The sequence below is a fragment of the Glossina fuscipes genome, unplaced genomic scaffold (assembly GCF_014805625.2).
Source record: "Glossina fuscipes isolate IAEA_lab_2018 unplaced genomic scaffold, Yale_Gfus_2 1, whole genome shotgun sequence".
NCBI classification, from domain to species: Eukaryota; Metazoa; Arthropoda; class Insecta; order Diptera; family Glossinidae; genus Glossina; species Glossina fuscipes.
The window spans coordinates 38,823,558-38,841,000 of NW_023998415.1; the positions used below are offsets into that span (position 1 = coordinate 38,823,558).

General features: G+C 32.2%; 1 protein-coding gene across 6 annotated transcripts in view; it reads right to left on the reverse strand.

Annotated features, from left to right (window-relative positions):
* Positions 1–1,442: 1,442 nt before the first annotated feature.
* Positions 1,443–17,443, reverse strand: part of LOC119645051 (homeobox protein 5) — a 151,005-nt gene continuing 135,004 nt past the window's right edge. For all 6 annotated transcript variants that reach the window (XM_038044866.1, XM_038044861.1, XM_038044865.1 and 3 more), the window contains 3 exons: positions 14,050–14,072; positions 2,401–2,735; positions 1,443–2,338 (listed from right to left, as the gene is read on the reverse strand). In XM_038044866.1, coding sequence (XP_037900794.1) covers positions 1,946–2,338; positions 2,401–2,735; positions 14,050–14,072 — 751 coding nt within the window. In that variant the 3' untranslated portion in view covers positions 1,443–1,945. The remainder of the gene's footprint in view (positions 2,339–2,400; positions 2,736–14,049; positions 14,073–17,443) is intronic.

Below are 17,443 nucleotides of genomic sequence, written 5' to 3' on the forward strand. Positions count from 1 at the left end.
AATATTTATTATATATTTATATTTTTATTTATATAATTAATATAATTTTTATTAATAAAAAATTTTTTCACTTTTTTTTCACTTTATTTATTGATTTTTTTTTTTTTTTTTTTTTTTTCTTATAAATAAATCAAATAATATTTCCACTACTTAAACACTATTCTATATACGTATGTAAGCCATAAGTGATACAATAATGATACGAGGTTGATAATGATAAGTCAACTAAAGCATAAATCTAAAGGGACGCACGGATGCAAAATACGTACGAATACGGTTTGTACAAAAAAGCCGTGGACGGAAATTGTTCCCAATTGTCACTGTTCTTAGTTCTTAAAGTTGCTGACCATTCATTTCACGGTTGCCCCTATATAGCCCATGCTTATATACATATACATTCATGAAAAACTTTTACTTAGTTCAATGCACAAAAATTCTGATGATTGTTGAGGCGGGTAAAAGGTTTATGCAAGCGGTAGGGGCGCGGGCAGACGGAAAAGATGAGCATTGTTGAGTGTAACGTAACCCTTAAGAAAAAATAACAACAAGTACTTGGATGACCTTTGGTAGGTTAGACAAAAACCTATTTACTATTTCAGGTTCTCTCTCGGTGGGCATTTGTTAACGAGCGATCGAGTCATCTCTCGAGCTATGTCACTTTAGATTGTGTGTAAATTTTCTAAGAAGAAGAAAAAACAAGAAGTGACTTACTATGCGAAGGTGGAAAGTTATGAGGAAGTCTTGACGTAAGCTAAGTAAATAGAAAAGGAGATAAATGATTTTTGTTTTGTGTATGTCTGTCGTCATGTTATGTGGAGTTTTCATGGGGTATGAGAAAGAAAAGAAATTTAAGCGCAGCGAAATATTGAAAACTTTAAAAAGAACCTTTAGTGACTTAACGATAAGTGACATCCATTTCGAGTATGGAATTATTTTTTGTTAGCAGAGACATTGATATCAATTTTGAGATTTTGCTTTATTTCAACGAAGACAAATATAGGGTAAAATGATTTCAAAATTTATATATTGCCAGCGAAATGAAGGCAAAGGGAAATGATCGATTTCGAGAGCAGACAAATTATACGTTTTTTTTTTTTTTTCTTCATTTATTTTTAATACATTGCGAATCAATCAACCTCGTGTTGTTAAAAAAAAGAAAAAATAAAAAAAAAATAAAAACAAGAAATCTTTTATATATTTCTTAGGCAAGTGTAAACATGTTTTTGTTTCTGCTTTTCAATAAATTATTAATGTACTTTTTTTTTTAAGTACTCGATTTAACAACGATTATTCGTTTTCTTTATTTACCCTGCTGTGTATGAATATTTTTTTATACTTCACTCACATTATTTTGTTACTATCATTTTATTTATTATTATTATTATTATTATTTTTTTTTGTTATTTTCCACTACTCTTACTTTTATTTTATTTAATTTTTATTATTATTATTATTATTATTATTGTTTTAATCTGTTTTTAGATTTTCTTTAAAATAAGTTATGATGGATTCTATGTATTCTATGCATGTACATATATATAAAACAATGTATGCCTGCAAGTATATATGTAAATGTGTATGCATGCATACGTACATGTCTATATAAATTGGGATCCGGAGATATATTTGTTGATTTCTCTTTAACAAATATACAAATCCATACATACAGAAACATATATACATATACATATATATGTACGACATTCTACGTTATTCTAAATATCACCAACGATTTTAAAAATCGTTTTTTTTTAAACATTTTTGTTTTTTTTTCTTATTTTTCGATAACGTCATAAAAAAAAAAGTTAAAATTCAAATTTTACTTAAGTTTTGAGAGATTTTTAAAAAGCTTTGAGCTTTCGTGATAACACATTACTAAAATTCAAATAAGCTCTTGTTTTCTTCGAAGTCGCTGTAACGTTGGATTTTCAGGTTTGGCTGAATTTCATACATAATCCGAGGGGACAGTGGTGGTGCTGGTCTCATTGATGGCAGCCAAGCGTGGCGTACGGCGTTGAGACATTATACCCTCGTTATTGCTGCCAATTGCAGTTGAAGTGCCACCAGCCGTTGCGATAACACTTGCTGTCATACTAGTACCACTACCACTACCGGCACCGCCACCGCTACCGCTACTGCCGCCGCCGCCGCTGCCGCCAGTGTCCCAATTAGGCAACGGTTGTGACATTACAGTTAGACCGACAATTTCATAGGCTCTCTCATTGTTGGCGCCGCCACTAGGCATTGCCGTTACCGATAGATCAGAATAGTAAGCGCTACTAGGAGCCGACGAGACTACCATAGGAATGTCTTGTTCATTCGGTTGATAATTATATTTCTAAAATTAAAGAAATACTTTAACAACAAACAAAAAATATTCTTAAAGCTTCCATAACTTACATCTCCGCACTGGCTATAACCGGTATTCTGATATGAGGGATTAGCTGATCTTACTGATTCTCTATCCAATTCAGCATATAAAGCTTCGCTAACACCTACCGGACTGTAGGCATCATCCATATGTGTATAATGGTTTTCAGCGGGTGATGACGATGGTGGTCCTATCTGATCAGGACCTTCCGATGAACGACGACTGCCACCTAACCAGGTCCAAACGCCCGAATTGCTAGTAGGCCTTCGTATACTATCGGCCGAATGTTTGGCTGAGAGCGAGGCACGTCCATTGGTGCCGCCATTATTACGATTATTACGACACCACCATGGTTGTAGTCGTCCTATCGAAAATAGTTTAAAAATTAAAAAAAAAAACACAAATAAATCAATAAATAACTAAATAAATAAATTGTTTAAAAATTTGTCTTCATCCCACGTATAAATACTTCAAAATGTCCTGTTAAGACAAGTAAAAACTGCTATATAAATCACTCCAATGTACAGCTGGTTGTCAATCGGTAGTGTTATGTGATTTTATTATTTGCTAGGCCGGTATATTAACTACAATTAGAAATATGTAACTCATGTAATATGATTTTTGTTTCAGAGATCAAATGTCCTTCCCAATTAGTCTGTTTGTACCACTATATCTGTCGTATTATTATATATTTTATTAATTTCGAACCTTAGAGTTCTTATATCATAGGTATCGTAGGCATCTTACATCGCGATATCGTCATCTGGTAAATCGGTCTCAAATCGTTTATAATTTTTTTATTGAACCTTAGATCAATCCAATCATTGACATACCAGGCTTATAGACTCAAATAATAAATCTTAACGAACAATGTCCCCTTTCGATCCAATACAATGTAAAAACTCAAGGATTTATTAAACTGAACACTATTGCCTAACTATTATAGTTTGTTACAAAACCCTTATGTACAACATGTACTTGTTTTTGTATATAGATGGTATATAGTATTATGTATATACATTCTTGATCAAGATGAAATATTCAGGCGATTTTAGCGATTTAATTTTCTATTCGATTATCTATCGTTTAATGTTTGCATTTTCGCATTTTATTAATGTGTATAGAGATAAAGATCTTTGTATCTATGTATTTGTGCATATGTGCATATATGTGCATAACATAAGGATTTACTCTCTTTGGCTTTTTGTTTCTAAGATCATGTTAATGTTGGATATCAAAGATTCGGCTATAGCGAGCATAACCTCCTCTCATTTGTTTAATGCCTTGGTCAGGCAAGCATTAAAGCGTAAATTAACTATCTGTCATTTAAGTAAATGCAACAATTTTGTTATATTTTCGCAGCAGCAACTAGAAACAAGTCTCAAAGGTGCAAAACTATAGAAAATTGTCACATACTCGTACATAAACTGCTGCTAATTTTGTTCACATAGCATAAATGCTTCTATACACATAAATTGTTGTCCATTGTTCGTATGTGTGTTCGTTATACAGTTATAACAAAAGCCTATATCTATGAGTAATTTGCAAACGTATGAAAGTGTCTAATAAATTTATATGTATATATATATATATATATATATATATGTATGTATGTATATATGTATATATGTATATATGTATGTATGTATGTATGTATTCATGTATGCATGTGTTATGGTTTAAACAATTATTGCCTTTTTTACAATTGTTATGTTTATAGACTTATGTGACATGTTTGCAGTTTTGGGTGCATGTGCCACAAATCAAGTGTTTGAGAACTACACGCGAACATATCGTACATACTATGTACATAGTGTAGATAATGAATATTTGTTTATTTTCGGTTATTTATTACCACTTTTTTGCTTTAATAACAATTCATTATTGTTTAGATTTTAAAAATGTCATTATGTCCACAGGGATTGTACCTATGATATGTGCTTTAATTTGAAAATAAAAAAAAAAAAAATTCCTTTATTATACGCAAAGCGATAATAATGAAATAAAGTACGTATATGACAAGCGGTATTCCCTTAATTACGTTATATGCTGATATTCTTGCTTCTACTTATTACAACAAGATATCGCGAATTGAGACACGTCCGTCATATCTGAAAAATGCTGCCAGTACCGTGGTAATGGAAGATGGCTATAGTTAAGTCATTGCTATGATATATTTTAGTGTGTGTGTGTGTACATGCAATCGAAACATATTTCAAACGGAACTTGTGCAACATCTTGGATTACACGGTTTCAAAGGAATTATTTATTATAAATAATAAGAAAAAATGATTACTTTTTCTCGAGCTTGTTTCAATTGCTTATCTGATTGCCTCAGATTATCAATATTGTGAACGCGTAGTAATAATAGTTAGTTTTAATTCGATTATCACGATATGTTCCATTATGATTATAATTCTTATTTTTTGGCCCCAAACTTCTGGTTTTTACATCACAATCATTAATCTTCCGATCAATCAATGCAATGATTCTCCAAAACTTTTTCCCATGAACTTCGACTCATATCGTCTCACATACTGTCATATTTTATCTAGAGCCATAGCTTAATCGCTATGGTGACATGATTACGAGTCGAGTAAAAACATCTGATCGATAAATGTAAACAAAAACTTAACTCATATTGAAAAATTTGACATAGATATCCGGAAGGGTCCGGTCAACTACGCCTGAGTTTCATAAGCGTCACTGCATTCTTTATTATTTTATGCAGCTAGCTAAAGTTCTTGAAACAAGTTGAGCTTATCACCTGATTCGCTTAAGTTTCACAGGTGGTCTGGCTGATATAAAAAAATGTAATAATTATTTAACAGAATGTATTTGTTTAAACATAATCATTTCGAATGTTAACAAAATGAAAAAAAAAAAAAAAAAAATGAATAAAAAACGGCCGTCATGGCTACACTGTAAGCATGCCAAGCGTTGAATTAAGACGACCAGGCAGTCTCAAAGTGCAGTCAGTATTGAAAATTTTCGGGGCAGATATCTGCGACATGATTTAAATATGTCATTAAAGTAACATAAAACAAAAACATGTTCGAGATCTGAGCGGATTTTGAAATCATTCCTATTTTTTTCCATGGATCGATTAAGCGAACTGTTTTAATGAAATTCTATATTAATAGCTGCCACGATTCAAAGGTTACTAGTGAATAGAAAAATAAGTTCTAAGACTAAAGTCTTAAAGCGCTCGCACCTAAGGCTTTCGGCTTTATTGAAAACTCTACTGTACTTGAGATATGAACCTACGACCATTGAGTTTTTAATCGAGTTTTTTTGCTTACTCGTAATTTCCTCATTCCATTCTGAATCTTGATTTGATTATATATATATATATATATATATATATGTATACAACTTTATGAGATATCTTGCCCTTCTAAGTAACATAAACGAATATATTTGCAAATGAACTAACTGATCGGTTACGAGACTTTACCGACAATTATATGATAAATGTATTTATCTGGCTTTTCGTTTATTTACTCGCAATAACAACATACGCAGCCCAGTTTTATAGCCGTTTCGATATGCGAATCTCATATTTTTACTATTATTTTGCTTCTTTTTTTTTTACTTCATTAGTAGTATGAATTAGCATCAGAAACTAGAGCTTATGGTCACCTCATTACGGTCGTGTTCTTTGTACGGGTCACTATCTTAACGGTTGTCATTTTGTTTTAAACATGTCTAATCGGTTACACAGCAGAACCAAACGTGTATGTCAAAAAACACCTAAATATTTATGTAATTCTTTACACCAATGCGTGTATGGTAAGTATATTCAAATAATAATAATAATAATAAAAAAAAAAAATATAAAAAAAATGCAAAAATCTCGTTATCAAAAAAATTTGTTTTGAAATTCATTTAAATTTAGATTGTAAAGCGTCAAAATATTTGTAACATTACACATATGCACAGAAATATACAACAACCGGCAGCCACCGCACATGGAACAAAAAAAAAAAAGAAAAAGAAAAAAAAAGTACACCCTATCAAGCCAACAATCTCAATGACATATGTATGTACATATATGTGAAAACTGTGAAAAATTTAACTAACTCTGTGTATAATCCTACTCCATCCACTTCACTTCACTACATACTTCACTTCTTTTTACTAACGAGTTACTTTACAAATAAATTTTTTATGGATTGTTTTCGTTATTGTTTTCGTTAACAACATTTTTCTCTTTTTTTTTTTTTGTTTTTTTTGTGTGTGTGTGTTGTAATTGCTATACGGTTTTGTTCGAGTATTTGAAATTAATTGATATTTTTCTTGCGATAAACAGAGAATTTGCAAAAAATCAATTTACATAAATAAAAGTTGCCAAGGAAAAAAAAAATAAATAAGAAAAATAAAAAAAAATAAAAAAAAATAAAGGAAAAAGAAACTCCTTAACAATTAACAATTTACTTATAATTCGTTAAGCTAACAAGTTTTCTTTTTCTCCTTTCATATAAGTTCGAAGCTATCGGGAAAATTGCATTTGTCATAAGTCGAATCGTTAATACACCGTACATTATACCATTGTAGCAGAGAATACATTAATACTTTTTCGCCACACATTGCGTCTTTTTCCAACTGAATAGTGCTAAAGCTGAATAAAAAAAAAAAAAAAACAAAAATTACTCCCCTGAAGCTAACACGAAGGCGAAGAACTATATTCCGCTCCGATCTTATTTCTAAGATCTCAACACAGTAACAATCAATATTCACGTCAAGTTCCGCAGGTATACCGAATATCAGAAATATGTTTTTGTAATCCTGCGATAGACATTTTTGTTAACATTAATGCTAAACGTCATTAGTGTTTCAGTTGCACTTGGTTTTACGCGATGCAAACAAGTATTTTTTTCGATTTTCTATCGATGATGGCGACGTCAAGTAAATCAAAGTTTTGCGACAATTAGATGATCTTGCTGATGCTGCTGGCATTTTAAACGATATTTGGGATGGGCTTGGAACGCGTCAACTCTCGATTGCCACCGAAAATATTCTATAAAGTACTCTTAGAAAAAGGGCGTTGCGTTCAAATCTGTGAGATAAATGTTATCTGACTATCAATTGGGTTATGAAGACGGGAGACGTGCTTTCTTTTGCAATACGAGCCGGAAACAAACGATTAATCGAGCGAATATCGTGCAAAAGGTGAGCTAAGATCTTGTTCATACTTATATATATAGATCTTGTTCATACATACATATACATATATATATATATATATATATATATTGGTAAAGGCATAACATTTATCAATTGGGCACACGTATCCCTTTCATTTTCTTCATTTCTTTCTGGCAATCCTCGTGTCATACGGGGGCATCCGCTAACTGAAAAAGAAACAAAATTTTAACAAATTTTATCCATTTCCCAATGTGTTATAGCGATCTTAGTTGGAAAATCTTGTCGATCAATTTTACGATTATATGCCTATCACTGATGATATCCTTAAGGTTAATGGAGATTAAAGGACTTTTGAATCGACCTCGTGACAACGTAAAGAAAAAACTATGAGATCAATTTCCTTTGTCTAGATTATATTTCAAAATCTCAATAACCAAGGAGGCAGGCCGACCGCATGCATTTTGTGAATCCGTCTTTATTCAACAACGCATGCAAACGTAAGTCACGTGATCGTCAAAATGTACTTTAATGCGTTACGATTATTGCAGAAAGATGAAAACGCTTGCATGTCCGTGTTGTAAAAATGGGGCTAAGTAGGCAATGTGCTTGGCGACGGGCGTTCTAGATCAATCGTCAACCCGTCACCAATAGTCAGTCACCTTTGATACGAGTTCGAGATAAGCGATCGAACGATCGCAATAAAGTAAAAGTTAGATTAGTTCTCGTATTGTTGCTTAAATGCCAAAGAGATTGAAAGACGTCAATGCATTTTTCGATTTCACGCTAACCGAATATTTAAGTGCCACACATGAAAGCACTTATGAAAATACCGTCACTTATGGCTTCGCTATGGCTATTGAATAAACTTAGTTTGCTGTTTTGCTTGGTAGGTGTATAAGAATTGGTTTGTGTGGGATGAATGAAGATAAACTGAAAGATTGTCGTTGTGCAGCAGCATTAGATTCATGTGTTCCCCACACAGGAAATTAATTTCAATGTCTCTTTTTCTCAAAACTCCGTTGATACCGAAAACTGTGTGAATTTGTCAGACACTTATTTTTCACTTTTTCCATTTTCGTTACTTGGTTTTTGTTTTTTTTCTTTGTCTTTTTTTTTCTTTTTCTTTTTTGACTAATTTTACACTTGTTAGCAAATGCAGTATGTCACGCTAAAGTGCAATTGTATACATACATATATATATATATATATATATATATATATATATATCTTGAGCTCGTATGAGTTTTTATAGGATGCCTTTGTATGTGTGTTGGTAATAGTAGATATTCTTGATTTTCAGTAGGCATAAAATTTTATTTGATACAATAAGTCATAAAAGGGGAGAGAAAGCGAGAGAGAGAGAGAGAGAGAGAGAGAGAGAAAGAGAGAGAAGAAGAAGAAAGAAAAACACTGCAATTCATAAACTAAATGAAGCTTAAATTTTAAATGCAGTTGCAGTGCATTACTAATCTTTTCGCTTATTTATCTATCTATGTTTATGTGCTCTTTAGAGAAGGAGTAGAAGATGCACGACATACATATATACATACATACATACACACAAACAAAGAAATTCTAACTGACTAACTGGCATAATAGAAACGAAATGAAATAAATAATAATAATAATAATAATAATAATAATAATAAGAACTAGCAAGAATTAAATTGACTGAAAACTAATTAAGTGAAAGTACAAAAATGCTGTATCATCATCATATTCAACTGTCTGCGCTCGCAATTGCATTTGCTTAGTTATATGGGTGTTTCCACGATTTAATTGGTATTTTCTTATAAATGACATTGTTGACGGTTAAAATAATTGGCTTGAGAAAGTACAAAGCAAAATACAGAGATCGAAAGATAGAGAGTTTACATAAGCGAAAGCGTACAAGCGGCAAGCTTTTTAAAAATTTATATAAAAATAGAGTGAGACGAGAGGAGAATTTAACAATGGACAAAGTTAATGCGTGAGACTCGTTCTAAAGAGGGAAAAAGCGAGAAATATATACAGAGGGGAGAGGGGTTGAGGCACGATGCGGTATTCGCGCAATTCCAGCACGGTTGGGTGACAGCGCTGGGAAAGCCAAGTAGCCTCATGAAGGGTAAAAGTTGATGGATAAATCTCTTGTCGTGGAGGAAGCTGTATATAAATACGGCGCAGCACAACACATCACAGCCCAGGCTGTTTACACGTTCTCATCAGTAGTTTATGCTTTCTGCGATCGCGATTCTAACAATGATATAAAAACGCGTGTCGTTTGCAGGTGAGCGTTGCTAAGCTGTCTTAGCACCATGTCCTGATCAAAAATGCGTTATATATATGCTATTTGATCTCGAAACACGCACCATCGTGGACCAGAGATGAATTTGATATCAATTAAAGGAAGCATGAGGCGTAGGTCGATGGCTCGATAGCTGCTTTAGCGGAAGCCCCCATATCCATTCCTCTCTCTCTCGCTCTCTCTGCTTCTATCTCTTACTTTATTTCTTTCTCCCTCTAAAAAGTAGTTAATATTTTTAGCATCCGTTTTCAAGCCTTGGTCCCCTTCTTTGTTGCAGTTGACTTCCTTGTTGCTGCTGCTGCTGCCTCGAGCACTTTTCAATTCTGTTATTGTTTTCTACCATAGCCAGGCTCCCCCTATATTTTATCTTATGAAGAAACAAAGCAAAAGGAATACTAAAATAGAAAGACAAAAAAAAAAAAAAAATAGAATAAAAAAAAAATAAGGGATAAATGCTTCATTGCCAATTGCATTCAACTAATGCAATTGTGAACAACTTTGTTGACTCATTTAGAAATAAAAAAAATTTTGCATAAATTTGTACCACCATCACCAAAACAAGAACAACGACAATGAACATAGCAACAAACATACAAGCAAGTCTCACAATTGCCAATGATTTTAGATGAAATAAATGAATAAAAAAAAAAGTGTAATAAACCTGCAAAGAGTAACAGCAGCCAGCAAGCTAGGCAACAATTTCTTGATATGTTTCTATTGTTGCAATTGTTGTCTGTTTGTCTAAGAAGCAAAACTTTAAAAAGCAAAAAAAAAAAAAACAAAAACAAAAAAACGAACTTATAACGTAAAGAGTAGACAATGTACATACATTCATATATAAACTAACATACAACCGGCAACAATTTAATTAAATTGCCCGTGGAGGATGCGGTTGTAAGCATTTTGCATGCACTCCGCTTACCAATACAGTACAGTGAATACCTAAATATGTACACGCACACACGTATGCGAGTAAATAATAGCACCATCATCATCACATATTACACCATTTACATATATATATATATATATATACTATATATATATATACTATAGTGTATGCATGTGTACCAGCTTGTTTTAGACAACTAACAGCAGCAACAGCAGCCGCAGAAGCAGGAGCGGCAGCGTATGCTACCGCACATTTTCCACGATTGAGATGCACTTTTGTGTCTTTCCATGGAAAACTTTTTACAAACATAGATGATATGTCGTTTGCAAATTCTTTTTTTTTCTTCTTTTTTTTATTTTTTGTAGTGTTTATGTTTACCACCGAAGTATAGAGGATATATTAAATTTGTCTTCTCGTTCGTACTATCGAGAAATATTCATCATCAGTATAGATTTTCTAAACAAGTGTGGAATTCTAAGACAATTCTCTCTCTGTGTGCACACTCTTCCGCGGACGCTAACGCGGTAGGAAAGGTAGAAAGCGTAACTTAAACTTATATATTCGTGGATATCTTTAACCGGGAGAATATTAAAATGCATGCAACACCCACAAATGCATTAAAACACTTGTAACTAATCATTCATTTTGAATATATTGGACTAAGACGTTATGTAACGCTTTTCACGCTTTTCGCTATCCGTGTACGTGTAGTCCAAAAACGATTGTGATCTTCCATCTGACACTTTTCCAGTCAGACGAACACTTCTATATTAATTTTTTATCCGTCCGCCGAATATCTAGAAATCGGAATTCGCGCGACAACGATTTAATCACATAAAATAGAATCTTTTCAAATTAATTTTTAGTTCATATTCATAGAACAAGTATGAAGTTACGGGCTAGGCACTCTCGTATGCAGGCTTTCAACGGTGGGTATTAAAGATTCGCCCTAAGGTGAATATATGTAGCTTTGTTACATTGCTTTAGTCTTTAAGTCTTTTAAAAAAAAAATAAATAAAAAAATACTGAGATGCTGGTACGGTGTGTATGCACATATATGTGCGACAGACCCCCGTATATAGTTCGAAACTCTTATATAAACAAATGAACAGCTTTAGCAGAAATTGCAAATGAAAAAAAAAAATAAAAAATAAAAAATAAAAAATAATACTTGTCTGCTCTAATGAAATCAAATGCATGCATTTATAAGCTCTGGCATTATTTAACAGTTCATAATTTGTTTAACCTCCCTTCACTTGATAACTCAATTGATGTCCTCTTGCCTCACCTTTACCTCTTGATCACCCTCTCATTCGCTATCTCTCTCTCTCTCTCTCTCTCTCTCTCTCTCTCTCCATTACTATCTATCTATTTCTCTTATAAATTTTTCTTGTTGTTGTTGTTTTCATTTTATTTTTATTTTTTATGAAAGAGTACATTTTGGATTTTTAACGGTAATCAAATTTAACGGTTCATGGTAACAATAATTAAATGTGCATATATACTGCATTAACGACAAGAATAGCAACAGCGATAGCGATAGCAACAGCAACAGCAACAGCAATAGCAACAGCGACAGCAACAGCAACAGCAATAATAATAACAAAAACAACAATAAAAACAACAGTTTTGTGGAGAGATTTAAACGAGAGATTAATAATGTACGCTTTTTGCAGATGCTAACAACATTAAATACAAACAGACGGAAAATTACGTAAGGTCTCATTGTGTTGCATTGAAGATAAAAAAATTTTTCATGGATTTCGCTTTTTTCTACGAAAAATGTTTTGTCAACTTTTATCGGGGTATAAGTGAGTTAGTTACATGTTTTATTTATTTAATTTCTAATGCTGTGTGCATTCACGCAACATTTAGTTTATTTGCTAAAAAGAATTGATTTTATTGCAAAAAATTGTGCAAAGACATGCTTTAACCTTTTACAAGAGATCAATTAGCACTTAATGATGTCCACCAGAGGTTAGAGACAGACAGTTAGAGAGAGAGAAAGAGAGAGAAAGAGAAAGAGAAAGAAAGATAGCGAAAAATGCGGGAAAAAATACAAAATTAGGCAATGAAGCATATCACTGAATAAAAAATCACGTAAGTTTGTACGTGTGTATGTGTCTAGCTCTGTAGAGGAAAACAAGAGAAATAAGAAAAACAAAAAAAAAAAAAAGAAAAGGAAACTATTTGCTTAAATCATGAAACACGAGAGATGCGAATGATACTTTGTAAGCAACATTAAAATCAACAACAACAATTACCGCTACAAATCGTTTAACTGTCAGAGTGTGTTATGTTGTTGCACTCAACCGAATAACACAAATATCGTGTGTACAGACGTAACAAAACGAAAACCGAACCTAATGAAAAATCTTAAACATTTCCGAAAAAAAAAACTTGAAGAAAAATACTTTAAAGAATACAAAGTTTTTTTTTTTTTTTTTTTTTTTTTTTTTTTTTTTACTTTTTTCATTTTAGTATTAAAACACATACATACGTACATACACAACACATACATACACACAAAATAAACACACACACACACACACACAATATAAACATACACACAAAATAACGCACACACACATATACACATTCTTAACAAGAGGCAATGTAGGCGAAAACCTGGCGCCTAACTTATATGTTCAGTGTTATTCCCTCCTTGAAAAAATCAAAAAAAATAAATAAATAAAAAAAATAATAATAAATAAAAAAAAAAAAAAAAAGGCAAAGAAAACGCAAAAACCAAACCAACTAAGACAAATGACAGTTTAAAATTAAACAAAGTTTTTGGCGAATTAAATGAAAAGCAAAAAGTAAAATAAAATTAAAAGGAAACAGCTACACAACCTCCGATTGTTTTCCTGTTTATTTGCTACATTTTGGGTTTTAGTAAAAAGGTGCGTTTTCTGTTTACTCTGTACAAGGCATGCTGGTGTTGCAGTTTCACTAAAAAGGTGTTTCTGTGACCTATCAGTGAAATTTGTCTTTTAGCATATAAAGTGAAACTTTAGGCGACATCATTGTTTTTTTTTTTTTCTCTCTCTCATTATAAGTTAACAATAAATGATTTCTTTTTCGTTTGTCTTTTTTTTTTATTTTTATAATAAATGATTTTAATTTATTTTCCTTTCGGGCTCAAGTAACACTAATTGATGATATCATGGAAAGTGATAAGCATTTTAAAACATATCATTAAAGCAACGAATCGCTTTCTAACTTGTCATATTCTCATTTTCTCTCTCGCTCTATTTTTATTATTTCTTTCATGGTTAATTTCGCTGAGGTGAGATGCTTTAGCTAAAAAAAAAAAAGGAAAATATATATCGTGTCATGTATTGCGTTACTTACCGTTAGCATTGGCGGATTTTATTCTATAAGTAAATAATAAAAAGAAGAAGATAACAAATTAGTAAACATGTTTATCATCATTTTTTAACACTAGAACTATCGCGTGGGTCAATGCTTAAGAGAATTGTTTATACATAAAATTTTAATTTTTTTTTTGATGTGACTTTTGTTTATATTTTAATTTCACTTTCTCTCCAATTTATTTCCGATTTACTCTAACACCTATTCGCAGGTGATTCTGAAATGTCATTACGGAATGGGGAAACATGTAACAAAAATTATCGATGTTTTTTCGAGGTTTTCTTAGTTTCTAATCAGTACTTCTTTTTATATCCATCACCGAAAGATGAGAGGTATATTCATTTTGTCAAAACGTTTGCAACGTCAGCATCAGAGACCCGACAAAGTATGTATATATTCTTGATTTAAGCCTGTCCATCTGTCCGTCTGACCGTCTGTTCGTCTGTGTAATGTCTGTTGTAAATATTCTGCTGGACGCAGAAATGAGGCTATCGATTTTAAATCTGGCGAAGGACACGCCCTCAGCACCATGTAAACTGAGAACATCTCTGTTTTTCGAAAGGAATGAAAAATTGGTTTTTTGCTCATTACTCATTAACTAAAAATGAGCGATGTTATAATACCTGTACAAAAATTGAGACAAAATCGACCACCCACCCGCCTACCCAATATTATAGTGCGGTATCTTTAAATTGCAATACCTTTTATAAGACGCAACAACAAGCTTCAACAACTCTACAAACTATATATAAAGTCTTGGACAGTTTCAAATTTGGAATGCACCTAAACATGTCCGTCTATTCGTCTGTCCATCTCTCGCTTTGGGCAACTGTGCAGTCTTTTTGGTAAATATTTACCACAAAGACTGCGACTTGTGTCGCGTTAGCGGAAATGAAGATATCGATCATAAATTTACAAAAGAATTTGGAACTGACCTTCATTCATTTTAAAGAACACGCCTACAACGCCCTTATGCCTATATTACAAAAAGTTTTGTTTTGAAAATAGAAGAAATCTCTTGCGCCCACTCCATATTGGGATAGAGCAATGAAAATTTTCTCCTTTTATTTCTTTTGTCTTTTTTGGGGTAAGCGGTGACGGGTACGAAAGATTCTGTGCCGACCGTACATATAACATACTATCATTTGCATCTTTCTACGCTTGATAGGCCAGCTATCATGACAAATGCATTGCTTTCAATTCAATTCAACTTTAATTTGCAAATCTGATAAGCCAGGTCGGCTTAATTCTGCTTAAGATCATAAGTCATTATTTCGGATTAATAAGTTCGCTGCTTTTAGCCAATTTAAATTAAATTTTTAAAAACTGAAAAGGATTATGTTAATAATATTAGCTATCCACTCGGGATCACTGGTATATGGGACTGACCTTAAATGGCTTTGGGATATATTTCCACGACGTTATAAAGCAATATCGATTATAAATATTTGCTTATTGTAAAATTATGGTTGGCTTCACTATTCCTATAAGAAATTTGTGAATGTGAGTTCCTTAACAAAGTACGAGAGGTCATAACAGTGAGAGGGCGTGAAATACCTTATCCTATTCATTGTTTTATGATCGTCAAAATTACATTTATTTTATGGGTTTTCTGGTGTATTTTGAATTGTTTCAATCAGAAGAATCAATCTGCGCTTGCCTTTTAATTCACTTATATATCTACTCGATTGGTAACTAACTCATTTACGATTTGTTTATAAATTCGGTTTTAACTAGATTTTTATTAATTATAATTAAATTATTTTATTAAATATTTGAAATTTTGATAAAAGTTTTGACAAAATTTTTCGCAGTAAAACAAAGTAAAATGCGTAAGAATGAAAGTAAAAGCAAAAAAAAAAAAAAAAAATGAAAAAAGGACGGAAGGATGAAAAAATCTTGAACACTATTACACTACACTGTTCTGTTCAAGCATGCTTTGTTATTGCAATTACTTGAAAGTTATTTCGTAAAAATTGCTTAACGGGATCTATTAAGCGAATGAATGTTGAAAAGAAAAAAAACCAAAATACAAGTACAACTTTCTTGTTTTCTTTGCCTTCAAAGAGAGCAAACTGTGTGTGTATGTGTGTGTGTGTGTTTGTGTGTTTGTAAACTTTAAAAACTTTCAACGCTTATTTATGAAAATTAAAAGAAAACAGAGCAAAAAGAAATATAATAATTCTTCTTTGTAGTTAAGAAGCATAGAACAAAAAAAAAAAGAAAAAAAAAAAAAACACACACACACAAACAAGTAAGAAAATTATATTCGGTCGTAGACGAATCTTTTATACGCATCACAGTTATCCTAAAAAAAAAAAAAAAAAAAAAAACAAAAAATGCAAAAGAACCAAATTTTCATGGTCGATAACATGGAATGCGCGCCGCTGATTTTTTTGGTTGTGGGCGTGAACGCGGAATAGTTGAACTCACTTCCAAATTATTTTGAAAATTTTTTAGGCGATATCTTCATTATCGTTAACGGGAGAATGTTTATCACAAATACCACACAATTGCACAGACAGACATATGGACAAGCGAACAGACAGACATGCTTAGCATGCATTCCAAATTTGAAACTGGCCAAGAATTCATATCTTTTCTGGGGTTGTTATCAAAGGGAATGAAAAAAAATTAAAATTTGATGCACTATAATATTGGGTAGGCGTGGTCAATTTTGTTCCAACTTTTGTACAGGTGCTATAACATCGTTTATAGAACATTTAATTTTAAATTTTTTTAGATTTGTCCGCTATAGTTTATGAGTAATGAGTAAAAAACTAAATTTTTTCTTCCTTTTTTGGGGAAAAAGAGGTTGTCTCACGGGCGTGTCCTTCGACCGATTTCAACGATTTTCAATATCAATTTGCACGCAAGAACTTCCAATATTTCTGCCAGATTTGAATTCGATAGCTTTGTTTTTGCGGCCAGGAGAATGTTTACAACAGGCGGATAGACGGACAGACGGATATGCTTAAATCGGTTTAGAATTTCTTGCTGATCAAGAACATATATATATATATACATACATATTGTGTGGTTTCTGATGATGACTGATTCTATATATATATATATATATTGTGTGGTCTCTGATGATGACGTTGCAAACATTTTGACAAAATGAATATACCCTCCATCGTTTGGCGATGGGTATAAAAAGAAGAAACGTTATTGTTTAATTATAAAGTATATATAATGAAGTGTAAATGTATTTAAAGTGAAATGACTATCGTAACGAGGAAATAGAGTTCATTTTGAAGACATTGTTATTGTTTATGTTCCACTAAATGATGATATTCCAAGCACTAGACAATGACAGAGAGAGAGAGAGAGACTGGATGACACAAAAGATATTAAAAAAAGTCATAATCAG